General features: G+C 37.3%; 1 protein-coding gene across 1 annotated transcript in view; it reads left to right on the top strand.

Annotated features, from left to right (window-relative positions):
- Positions 1-13,022, top strand: part of syndig1l (synapse differentiation inducing 1-like) — a 47,919-nt gene extending 34,897 nt beyond the window's left edge. The window contains exons 3-4 of the mRNA XM_085382243.1: positions 1,197-1,334; positions 11,023-13,022. Of these exons, the coding sequence (XP_085238369.1) occupies positions 1,197-1,334; positions 11,023-11,181 (297 nt within the window). The 3' untranslated portion in view covers positions 11,182-13,022. The remainder of the gene's footprint in view (positions 1-1,196; positions 1,335-11,022) is intronic.
- Positions 13,023-13,491: the final 469 nt, after the last annotated feature.

Below are 13,491 nucleotides of genomic sequence, written 5' to 3'. Positions count from 1 at the left end.
TACCTGTATTGCTATGAGTTTGCAATGAGAAATTTCTATCTCAGTAGTTAGAAACTGTTCAACGGTTAATAATGCTTGTGCTTTCACTGAGGATTAGAGGATATTGAATCTGTTTTAAGAGTGATACCAATATCTAAAACTGAGATATTTCAATATAATGGCTGATTATTTTTTTCTTTCTCACAAACCTAATATAAACAGATATTGCTAATATCTGTTTTGTTTGGTTATTTATTTTGGTTTGGATCAGCTGGTTGCTATCTTTTTAAATGTTCATTTTTGGGCTATTATATATGCCGATACCAAAAGACGAATGGCTAATATCTAACCTAAGTTGGTCAGGTTTTAACTTTAGTCTTCAACCAAAAACTGGTTAGCACATAAAACAGAGTTCTGTCAAATAGAATCAAAGTTTGCCTACTTACCATGGAAGCTTTATTCTGGCACTAAAAAAGCAAACAAACATTTTTTTCTCATTCACAAGTCAACACAAATTCCAACTTGGTAGCTTGAAATTTCAGGTTATTTTCTCCATTTGTAGTGGGTTTTTTTGTTTTTAGCTTTTTAAATTTTTTCTTTGCATTTCAAAATTTTGAGATCTTAACTCAAAAATTTCAGATGCAGCAAAAACTTTTAGCAACAAAAAATTTTGTCTTGTGGGTTGAAAAAAATGACCTAAGAAAATTAAGTAACAAAAAGATCCACTCCACTTTCAACAACAGAAAAATGCTTATCTCAATCATCCATGCCACAACTGATACCTCTGACCCCACATACTTCATGTTTATTATTTTTACTTTTGTTTTTACTATTGTAAACAAAGTCACAATTGGCATAACAACCCATCTTGTCATTGGCTATGAGTTGTGACAAAAATATAGCTTTTCAGTTAATGAAGTGCTTGTGGCCTTTTGTGCAGGGGTAGATTAGCTGTTAGTCTCTACAGTTCTCCAGGCTGTATACTAACTGATTGTTGTCAATAGCCTTAAATTTTGCAAAGCATAAGAGTGGCATCAGTCTTTGTCTGCATTTTGATGCAGCTGTCTGCATCAAAAATCAAAAGGAATCAATTCCAGTGTTTTCTCAAACCACCTGTTTACTGCTACATCGCCACTGAAACTACACAGTCTGCCCATATACATCATGAAATTTTAAATGGCTATATGTTTTAACATTAACTGCTGTTTTCTGTGCAGACAGACTGTTCTACCGACAGCGAGAGTGAAGACAACTTCATAGTTGTCCCTCCACGAGATCATCTCGGCCTGGCCATATTCTCCATGCTCTGCTGTTTCTGGCCTTTGGGGATTGCAGCATTTTACTTCTCACAAGGGGTGAGGCCACACATGCACATATTAACACAGGCATGCAATGCATACCCTTTCAAAGTTGTGGTCTGTCACACATGAATGATGCAGCATCTGGTTGTCAAGGTCTAGCATGCCCCCACCCCCTCCCCCCCAATCACCCATACACATGCTTCTATAAATTCGTAGAGATGGGAACACACAAACATGTAAACACACACATCTATCCGTCTTTATGTATGACTCATTACCAAAAGATTAAGAGCCTTCACTCTTAAAAAAGGACTGACAGCTGACTCGCTTACTGCAAGGCCAATTTTTACTGAGCTATGCATCAATAACTCAAGGCCAATCTGTAATGGCTGCTTGATGCTCTGTAAACAGGCTGAGAGCCTCCTTTAGGAAGAGTCTATAAATCACTTTCAAGGTTCTATCTGTAAATGCCAAGAAAGGTTGTATTATAAATAATAAGATGAGAGAGGATCTCTGAACGTGTAGACTTTTCAAGAGGACTGAAGATGAACCCAATTAAAGGCGGGCTGATGTATTAAAGATGGTGAGCCCTTGGGAAAGATGAGCCGTAATTATTTTGCAGACACACTGGCATTCTTTTGACTGATGCACTAAAAACGAATGTTTTATTGCAGTCCAGCATAAAAAAATACTAAAAATGACCCTAAACAACGTAATCTGAAGCGAGAAGCTTTACCAATATTTTCTTTTCAGTAACGTCTGCAATCACAACATAATAGGTATCTAATAGATTCCAGCCAGACTTCCTCCCTCTTTTCAGTTCTCTTTGAAATGACTCTGATGATGTTATGTCAACCAAAGAGCACAGGGAGTGCCTCTTGTCTTGCCGCTAATCAAGTCTGTCCTGTGAATCATCAGCATAATAAAGACAACACATTAAAAGGCTATCAGCACAAGCGTAAACACACAGTATGTCCGAAAATGCATGTAAACACACGCACTGCACATACAAACACACAAACGTGCTAGAGACAGACAAGCTTTTCATTAAATTGCCCTGCGTCTGACCACAAATTCTTATCAAAAGCTCAAGCATTTAGCTGCCTTATCTTGGGCGCAAGTAGTCTAAGCCCGTCAGTGAATTATCTTGTCAGGAGCTAATTTGATTCTTCCTGGGTAATTATGGGGAAGTGATGGCTGTGTTTAGGGATGGATGATTTTTCTGCCAATCTCCCCCCTTTAGAAGGTGCTTTCCTGAAGAGCTGTCAGGATTTCAAAGATATGGAGGAAGTTTGGGATCGCTTAATTTTATAGTTCAATAACCCACTTCACTGGTCTTCGTTTCATGCCGTTATTCAGAAGGACCAACCTGAAAGTGGTGATTCTATAGGAGCTAGCAGAGCACATGTCTGAGTATGCTTACCGGTGCATTTGCACTGCACTGGTGGCCAATAATGGCAATATCAACTCAACATGTAGGTAAAATCAGAATCTTTATCAGCTTTTACTTCATAAAAATATAATGGCTGAGGAATATATGACTCATTAAAAGAAGCCAACACAAACCATAACTAGTTGTAGCTGAGTCAGATTTCCTTTTTGGATTGGATGTTATCTAATATAATTAAAGGATAATTTTGATTTTCTGTGTTTTTGTTTTAGACATGGGTTCAAATAGCAAGATTAGCAACTGGTCCTCCTAAACTGTGCAATCATCACACAATCAATAGTATCATTCTGACTTTGTTAATCTTAGAATCCTATCCTTAGTGATACCAACATCCCAATCCTGCGAGCATTCAAGCGAACCCTGTTTCAATTTCCAAACCTAACCAAGCGAAGCAAAGAGCAAAACAAAGTCCCTAAATTCAAAGCCATGTTCTTCTGGCTGATTATTCCACTGCCACTCCAAATGAGTACTTTGTAGATCTCAAAAATAAGACAGCTATTTTTCCAAATCTAATATTTCCATGGCACGCACCCTGTGTGCATCTCTGCCTGCGTCATTTGCCGGAACAGCAGTAAGTGATGCCCTGGGATGAGAATGTGCTGTCCAGAACTGATGAGAGAAAACAATAAACAGATGTTGCATTGTTGCCTAAGGTAATCTGTCTGTCACAATGATGTTTGGGGGTAAAAATCAGACAAATGGAGCTTTCAGATACAACAAAGCATGCGTTTCGCTCGCTGCTGGGTTGAGGGCACTGTTTTGGAAGAGCTGTGGACCACATAGCAAAATCAGTTACGTTTTTGAAATTTCCAATCAGTCAAGAAAATTCCGTATATGAAAACTATATTGATTTACCCTTTACTTCAATCAGAAAGCTTCAATAGATCTACTGAGAGAGAATGCTTAAGCAACCCTAAGCCATGCTTATAAATATTGCCTACCTACAACAAGCTACCTGACCGAGGCTGGGCAATTAATTGTCTCAAGGGGCCGCTTGAGAAACTGGGACTGTTGTAGAAGGCTGTACCTTCCACAACAGTCCCAGGTTCTCATGTGGCCCTCTGGGAAAATGAATTATCCACTCCTGTACCTGACTGTTAAAACACACCTAACATGCAAACTGGGATGGAAATCAGTTTTCTAAGATAGGGATTTACCTCTGTCGCAGGTTCCTTTCACATATACACACCCTGCTCATTTCATTGCTTTGGCAGAGCTTTCTGTCTTTGTAGAACACTGTAGATGTGACAAGGGCAAAGAAATTTATTTATTTATATTTTAGAAATGATAGCACATCAGCTTCACCACTTACTCTAAGGACATTTAAAAACAAACACGTTAGCGACTGTAATAGACTCTGTGGATGGCAGATCAATAGTGTTTTTGTTCCACTGGAAGGTCAGGCCTAGTCAAATACAGCGCCGCTGCTTTGCCAAGGAGACGAGTGAGTGAAGGCGTCAGCAAACACCTTAACACAAAAACAGACATGCATTCATATGCTGCTGTAACGCTGTTCGCCAAAGACAACGGCTTTTATTGTGCATAATGTCTTTATGGTAACTTGTGGTGCACAATTTTGAGATTCAGTGTTAACCTCCCCCCACAAACGCACGCATCAGCTGATAATAACTGGAATACCATAAATATCTGAGGGAAATTAGCTTTGAGCATTTGATTGGGAAGCGGAATTGAGTTTCAATTATTGCCGCTAATTGGGTGAGTGTTTTGTTTTGGAGATGCTGATAAATTCGTCACTTAGCTCTGAGACATCTGCACTGGAAAGTGCAGGGCTGAGGAGCAGCAACAATCTATTTCACGATCTTGCAAATAAGACTCCCCTGAAGTTATCGTATGGCGTACGAGCCATAATAAAGAATGAAAATGAATGAGCTCGTTATAGTGAAACTGTTTCTCTATTTGTGCCTGTCTGTGCGAGGGAGGCGGAGACACAGACACAGAGAAGGGGGCGTCGAGTGTTGTTTGTTTGGAAGAAAAACCTGTTAAGGGTGCCGAGTCTCCATGCAGCCGAGTCTCAGATGTTATCTTTTTTCTATGACACCACATTTCAATCATTTTGTCAAGGTGGTGGAGATAAAGCCTTAAATGCTTCTAACCATTTTGCTCTCAAGGGTATTCAAGGAAAAATACAATGATTGACAGTGTTAAAAGTTAAGCTGCGATATTTTCATCACTCTCAGTCCACATTACAGCATTATTTCAGTTTGTCACAAAATGCCTTGATTTCATTTTAACTGACAAACATTGCGTATCATATTTGACAAATGCACCAGAGAAACTGACCCTCGAGTGAGTGCCCTTTGAATAGCCTCTGTAGAAAAAAACCCCTCTTCAGTCTGAATCTCAAAACAAGTCAGAACTATTTTAGTGTCCCCAAAGACCTCTGTGGGGTTGTGCTAATATATTGTCAGAGGGAGAATGTGCTTTGTGTCATTTTGAAAGCAAATTAAAGCCTAATTTCCCATAAACCCCTCATAATGGAGCTTCTGTTCCAGTGATTACTGTATTGATGTGGAAGCTGAAGGCTGCCTCGAATGCACATATTTCGTCTGGATTTTCTTCCTGACCTTTCGAGGCATTTGTCTAAAGAGCCTCTCTCGTTGGCTCTAATCTAGCTGTCTTTGTCTTGGACTATTAACTTTGTCTTCAAAAATCTGCTCAGCCTTAGAGAAACAGAGCAAAGTGGCAATACCTTGTGCTGTTTTTTTTATTAAGTTCAAACAATCAAAGTGATACAAGACCCTTCCTAATGGCCACTCTGCGTGCATTCTGCAAAACTACAGAAGGTTCTGACAGATGCGTTGTGTCTGAGCCAGGGCTACATCCACAAAAGTCAGGAATTCAAACTAGTGATTGGTTTTTCAGTAATCTGCAGTGAAACATCTTCTTCACTTGCTGTGGGCACTCGCAGAAACATACAGAAAGTTTTAGGCATCTGATTTTGTTTAAATGCTTCGTAATTGTCTCCGTACCCTAAAAAACAACCCCAACACAAAGTTTTCCGTCCAGTAAGCATCAAAAAATCCTCTTGAGCTCTGAGCTCATGGCAATTAACAATGCTTCCTTAAAAGCAGAAAACAACTGATTATTAATCCTGTCTGCATTTATGTTCTTAACAATATATTGAAATGACTACATAAACAATGCCTGTCGTTCTGTTCTAATATAATTGGCTAAAGCCAGACTAAATATGCAAAATTCATTTATATCTGCTTCACTGGAGTTATTTTACCCTGGTGAGAAACTGCAGAGAATGAGATCCAGAATTTCGAGCTAAATGGAGGAAGGCATGAGTAACTAGAGGTCATATTCTGGTACAGCTGCTTTGTCGCTGTTTGCATGACTGTAGTGCAAATTGGCAGAGACTATGAATAATACAATATTTTTGTCAGGAGAGAGCGATAAAGCAAGACACTTAAAGAGTAATTAAAATAATGTATTCGACTTAATATGCACAAAAGGGAAAAGAAATATGCCATTAGCCTTTTGTGAGTAGACCCCATTGTGATGTCATTATTTTAACGGGTTAGTCATTTTATGGAGTCTAGACCCTGGTGGTGGACGAGGAGTGATGACATGAGAACTGGAGGGATGTGAAGAACCCACCAGTAAGGTTGAAGAGAATTGCATTAATTCCACACTAAAATAACACCTGGCAGTGGGAGAGAAAGCACAATCTGATTGGTTTGGCAGAGAATAAATGACCTCAGGAAAAAGTGATGAGTTTGAAGTGGGGAAACGGGAGAGAGGGATGTGCAGTAATCTAAACAGAGCTAGCATCAAGACAATCTTCCTAATAGAAATTTCAATATATATTTTACATTAGATTTATCGCACACTGCACTCATTCTTTGTTATCACTGTATTTCTGTAAACTGTACTGTAATGTGCGAAAGAGTTGAGCCTTCCGATATTTCCTTATATTTTGCTGGTAGAACAGGAAGTAGGTGCGGCGATTTATTAAAACGTGCAAACATAATACAGTTTCTAAGGCAAACACAGAGTTTGCACAATTCTAATAAGTTTGAATGTCAATAATTGGTATGAGCACCTTCATTATTGAAGAAAGACTGAACTAAGCTGTTTGCATGTATTAGAGCCAATTTCTTAAATTTGTCACTTTGTAATATATTGTATTATTTAATTTAGTTCAGTCTGTTACTGTTCTTATTGTCTTGGAGCAACTGTGACCAAATAATTTTCTTAGGGATTAATAAAGTATTCTGAGTCTGATTGATGAATAGTTCTCCAGGCTTCTTGAAGGACATTTAAAGCTCTTTTTAGATGTGTGCTGCCTTTTGTTCTGTTCTGTCAAGATGTTCCCACACTGCTTCAAAAATGTTGCGGTCCGAACTCTGGGGAGGCCAATCTATGGCTGATACTGTTCCACTGTATGTTTCACATGGTCTCCCAGTAAGACCATTTCTAATGACGCAACTGAAGAGCCAGATGCATCTCTCGGGTCCTGTCAAACGTCATTGCTGGATTTTCTTCTTTGTAAATAGTAAAAAATGTCAGCATCACCTTCAAATATAGTTTAGGAAATAGTCTTGCCACTTTTTATTGCATCTTCCACTCTCTATTTTCTCTACTATCCTCATTTTCCTGAAGGAAAATGTCCTCATTTTGTTTAAGGACATGTTGCACTCGATGCCAAGATACGTTTTCAGCTAACAGCTATTTGGGAATCACCTTATTGCTACAAAAATACTGTGTTATGTCATCTTTGGCTTTTTTTTTTTTGTAGATTCAACTAAAGAAATTAGAATAAATTATGTGTTTTTGTTACAGGCGGCTAAAAACAGTATTAGCATTATACAGTACTGTATAAAATATTAAATTTTAAGTGCAATACTTAAACATTATACTGGCTTAATGTTACAAAGACAGATTTTGTTTTACTATTTATATGACTAGCACAAGAAAAAACCAAACAGCCAATCTTCAAGGAAAAGCAACTTTGAAAGGCCTTCAGAAAGCCTCGAGAACTATCTCAGATTATACTATGTTAAAAAAGTAAACTTCAAGTAATCCTTACTCCAGTCAGTATTTCTTCTCTCCCCTCAGATATCCAACAAGACCACACTTAAATAAAGAAAGATGCTATTAGACTACATACCTGAACCAGCTCGCTCTTCTCAATGAGAAGAAGATTTCAGAATTCTTCTCAGTTTTCCCTTATGTTGAGCAAAGCAATTCTACAAAAGCAACTCATATGCAAGACTTTCAAAGTCAAAGGTCAAACCAAGTATAGCTCTTTTTTTTTTTAATGGAGACTTTGTGTTTAGGGTTCCACTCCCTGCCTCTGCCAGATGCAAACTCTCTGACTACTGAGAGAGCTGCACCTGAGTAGCAGTGCAATCCCTGTTAACCTTGATTTTTAGTAAGAAATGTTACCTCATGAGTACTTGGTGCTGTGGCTCACCTCCAAAATGAAAGTGGCAGAGTGAGCTAGTGTGACCCTAAGGCCAACTTCATCATACTCACATGCCACACATCATTATTAAATTGGATACAAGAATAATGAAGGCCATTTCATGCATCCACACAGTGCATTTCAAAATTCTGTTAGCACAGGTTCACACCCATCTGACTGTGTTGTGTTGTTGGCACATTGAATTATGGTTGTAATTTATAAACATGTTGAACACTGGAGACTGCTGAATCTTTGACTGCTGTGAAGAAAAAAAAAGTAGTAAATACAGTAAGGCATTGTAATAAAAAAACTGAATTTATTTTAATTTAGTGGAAGAAAAATGAAACAAGAAACTTAAAAAGCCAATACAAAGGCCAAAAAACGCCAATATAACAGTTTATGCTCTGTAATTTCTGCTTCAGGGATAACCTCCACTCAGTGAACTAAATGAAAAAGAGAAATCAAAATAGTCTATTTTCCCTTCCTTTCCCTTCTGGCGAGGAAATCCATTTGAACAAGAAGATAGCTAAAGGTTACATAGCACAGCAACCACAAGTCTTTATACCTGCTCCTGCTTTAGAGAGGAGATTCTCTATTTACCATTATTAACTAGCAAATCCCCCGCCCTATGTGTGGGAGATAGGAAACATACATGCATGCATATATTACAATAATTATAGTGTGATGATAAATGCTAAAAAAATGTATGTTTTGATGTAGATTCCAAATACTACATCCAAACACTGCACAACTCTGCAGCTCCCTGCTTTATAATCATTTTCAGCTCAGTGTTTTGGAGCCCAGACTTCACATTACAATCACCACAAAATTAGGATGAATTTTTCGCCTACATGATTACATTTAGATGTGTTTAAATACAACCAACATGTTTAATATACATCTACAGTGACTAATGAGGCAGGAAACGGACCACTTCAAAACATAACCAAGTTTCAGTCTGTTTATTTCTGAAGTTATTACGTATCAAATAATTGTTATTTCTGAGAATGTAAGTACTGCCCATTGTTAATCTCACAGTGTTCATTTAGTTTCTTCTTTTACCATAGACTCTTCTAATACACTTCTAAAAATACACTATATTAATGCTCAAGCTTATATTCATTACGCTGAATCATGCAACATAATCGCTTCAGTGTTTGCACTGTAAAACACAAAGTCAGTAGTTTCCTGGAAACACAAATCAGACAGATTAAATATACAAATCAAATTTAGTCAAATGGCAAATCATATATACGTGATTATATTGTAAATGTATACATACATATATATATTTTTCTTTTTGTCAATTGGTTTTCCAGTTGGCATATATACTTAGAAAAAAAGGCTGCAGTACCTGCATGCGTGTCATCATTCATGTCTGTAAACACAGAAAAGCTCAAAGAGTTTTGAATCACTTCTGATAAAACTTTGTGTGTAGAGTTGGGTAATGTTAACAATTCATTAAAACTTGGATTTCATCCTACAAGGTCTTAAAGGTCAGCTTAATAATTAATGGATTTAAAAACTGACAAAAGCCTTATAACCTCACCTATAAACTATGATTCTTAGTATTGAAAGTACAGTACAGTATAACGATATAAAATATCATTCCCCATTTGACCTTTGACCTTTCCTTTAATGTTAATAGGTTGATCTGAAAGTCAAAGTGATAGTAAAGCTGTAGGTATTTAAAAATATGTTTATCACTGCCATTGTTTGTATTGACAACGTATGGGAAAACAGTGAATAAATATTATATTTATTATAATATTATTAATATTATATTTTGATGTTGTTATATACATTACAGTAAAAGGCTAAGTGTTTAAATAAATAACAATTTGAATACATGCTCATGAACAAGTATGATTTTATTTGGAAAACAAAACTATCAAACAAAAAATCAATAGAAACGTTTTCGCTTGACATTTATCACTAAACATTTAAAATTAAGTTTAGTAAGTAAAGTAAAATATAATTGTACTGAAAAACATGTCAAGTATATTAAAATGGGTTTCAACAGAGAAAAAAGAAAAGCCTGAAATTACTTTTTATTGTACAACACGCTTCTTAAAGAATGAATAAAAAGAACAAAGAAAGCAAAATGAATGCATAAAGATCTCAATGCCATTTCCCATTTCCTTGAAACCAAATACTGCCCAGACAACGAGAAGCCTTGGCAGAGGTTTGTGCTCTCAGAGTGGTTTTTGTTATAAAAGCAGATTGCTTGAAAAATAAATGTATGTCAGAGGACAAAATATAACACCAATTTTAGGATTCTTATTTGATTGAAAACAAAAACTAGTATTTACTGCGGTTTAACGGCTGCTTTTTCTAGCTACACTAACAGGGGCTCGTGAAGAGGATCTATATGTGCCTGTTGTAAATGGGTCATGTCAGTGGGAGTCACTCTTTGGAGGGGGAAAAAAGCAGTGTGGGCACACAAAGAACCAGCTTTACACTCTGTGACTTGAAAGCATGGATTAACTGTGTGATATATAAATATGAAAATAATTATTATTTTTTTAGTTCAATGATAAATTATCTATCTTGTTTCCCCCCATACGATTTTTGTCATTCAGTGATAGCAGCTGAGGTGACCATAACCTCCTGTCCTTCACATTTTCACACTGATTGCGATTTCTTAGTCCTGCAATGCATTTTTTATTCAGTTCATGTATTTATTTGCACAGGTCAGTCAGTTGGTCTCTCCATTTCCATGACTTTAGGTTTTACATTGCAATAGAAACGATAAACAACATATTTTTCAGTGGCTCACCATTTCTCTTGAAGTCGTTGCAAATGATATCAGCCTCTGAGTTTCTTCTTCTTCTTCTTCTTTGTTTTCTCTTTTACAGACCACTAAGGCAGTGAACAAAGGTGACTTCCCGCTGGCCAACATCGCCTCCCGAAGGGCTTTGTTCTTAGCTGCCCTCTCCATCACTATAGGCACCGGTGTGTATGTAGGGGTAGTGGTAGCGCTCATTGCCTACCTTTCTAAACCAGGGCACATATAGCAGTCACACCTTCTTTCCAAACACCTCCAGGGAGCCCAGGAAGAGAACACCGTCCTCTGGGGAATGTCACTGCGCCTGCAGACTTTGAGGAAAGTTTTTCCAGGATGTACAATTTTTCCCCCCCTCCACCTTCCTTTTGTTCCAGACTTCTCTCCCTGCAGGCCCTCTGTCAGCCAAGATTTGCCACAGTGACTGGAGAGAGGTCAAGCAAGAGGGCAAGAAGAGGGAGGCCTGTGGATTGAGAGAGACTGCTGAGACAGAGGGTTTGAGTAAAGGAAGCATTCCATGTTGGAGCCCAGTTTGCATTGCAATGGCTTAAATCCATGTTTGCTTCATCCTCTCCTGACGGATTTTTAGGTTCCACAAGCCCTAAAGAAACTTTGAAGAGAGAAGCTCATACAGTAACCTATTGAACTTAACCAATTATTAACAAGCAGAGGTTTAGGAAGGTTCAGATCAACACAGTGTAACTTATTCACCTAAACCAATACTATACTGTTGTTGTTTGAGCTGCTGTTAAAATTGGAGCTGCCCTGTGGAGTCTTGCCCTGTATCATCTCAGTTTGCCACCTAGGATTGTCTTTAATATACTATAATCTGCCCCCATCAGCTCAAAAATGCATTTGTCTCTGGGCTGACTGCCTCACACCGCAAGATTTAAATAAAATAAAAAAAGAAGATGTGAGAATATTTACACTTTCTTAAACCATGACAAAGGACTTATTTCCAGAGGGACATAAGAAAAAAAATATAGAGCGTTCATCAATAAAGGATCAAACTCTTGAAAATCAAAATAATAATAATTATAATAGGGAACACGGTTCCCTTCTCATTAAAACAAATGCACTGGCATGAATCAGAAAAATCTCAATGGAGCCACAGGCCTGCATTTTTCCTCAGTAAAGCTAGCCATCTGTCAAATCCCTAGTACTCCTAAAATCTGCTCATGCAGATATGTTTGCCTACATACATACAAATTTGCTTTATTTTGTTTGTTTTTTTAATGTTTGTCCTTTTGTGTTCTCTACTGTTTAAAAAGTGTCTTCATTAATACTGCTTAAACTAATTTTCATTTATGGCCTTTGAAGTAAAGCACAGATGTGAAATGGCCAGATATTCAGGGCAAATGGTGTCCAGTGTTTCTACAAGTGACACATCTGATAACACAGCATGAAATATGAAATGAAGCATGAGCCATTTAAGGATGCCATATACATAAAGTACATAATGTCAGTTCAAAGCAGGACTTACATACAGTTAGGTTCTTGGTTTTTGGACAAAGACTTAATTGTGTAAATTCTGGTTTGTTGGAAATCAAACGATCAAGATGTGCAGACTTTCCGATTTCATTCAAGTGGTTTAACAGAAGTATTTAATTAGTATTTAATTTCAAGAGGCTCAAAAAATACTTATAATTGGACAATGGACTAACAAGCAGTTACACAGCCAGGTGAGGCCTGGTTTTCTGCACCGTTGTATTATAAATTAAGCAAATAAAAGATCTGGAGTAGATTCAAATGGTCAAATGTGGCATTTGGTAGTGGAACTGAGTCACTGGTGTTTATTGATGATAATGACACGACTACACTCTGCTCAGATTCAGCTGTAGCTGTAAAACTGATCACACTGAACTTCACAGTGGAAATGGAAAGCATACTGCAAAAGCAACCCAAGGCAAAACAGTTACATATCCTTCAATGGTGAAGTAATTCGTGCGTATCTGTCTGAACCGAGCATGTCGTTAAATACAAACCCAATAATAAGCAATTAAATGTGACCACAGTAAAGGCCTAGCAGTGAATCTGAAGCAAGGAAATGCAACATTTGGTGACGTATATAGATTCCAGACTTCTAACTGTGTGTGTGTGTGTGTGTGTGTGTATATATATATATATATATATATATATATATATATATATATATATATATATATATATATATATATATTAGGGGTGCAACGATACACAAAATTCACGGTTCGGTTCGACACTTTGGTGTCACGGGTCGATATTTTTTCGATACAAAAAAATGTTCATGCCTTTTTAATATGTCATTTATTAAAATTATGAATATATATTTTAACTCAAAAGTACAGTTTTAAATTTAATGTTGCTGAAACAACAAAAGCAAAATAATAAAACAAATAAATCTATCTGATCGAGGAATCACTCATCTTTGGAAAAGAGAGTTCAATACAGAGAATGAGGGTGGGGGAGGTTCAATTTCGGGTAGCGTTGAGGCAGTTGCCATGTTGCAACGAGCTTAGCTTCTGTCTGATATTTTAGCTTGTGTTTTTACACAAGTCTGGCA

This window comes from Rhamphochromis longiceps, linkage group LG15 (assembly GCF_057381845.1).
Source record: "Rhamphochromis longiceps isolate RC_006_pf linkage group LG15, R_longiceps_female_GT1.1, whole genome shotgun sequence".
Classification (NCBI taxonomy): Eukaryota; Metazoa; Chordata; class Actinopteri; order Cichliformes; family Cichlidae; genus Rhamphochromis; species Rhamphochromis longiceps.
Note: the sequence above shows the minus strand (reverse complement) of the source record. Positions and strands in the feature narration are given on the sequence as shown.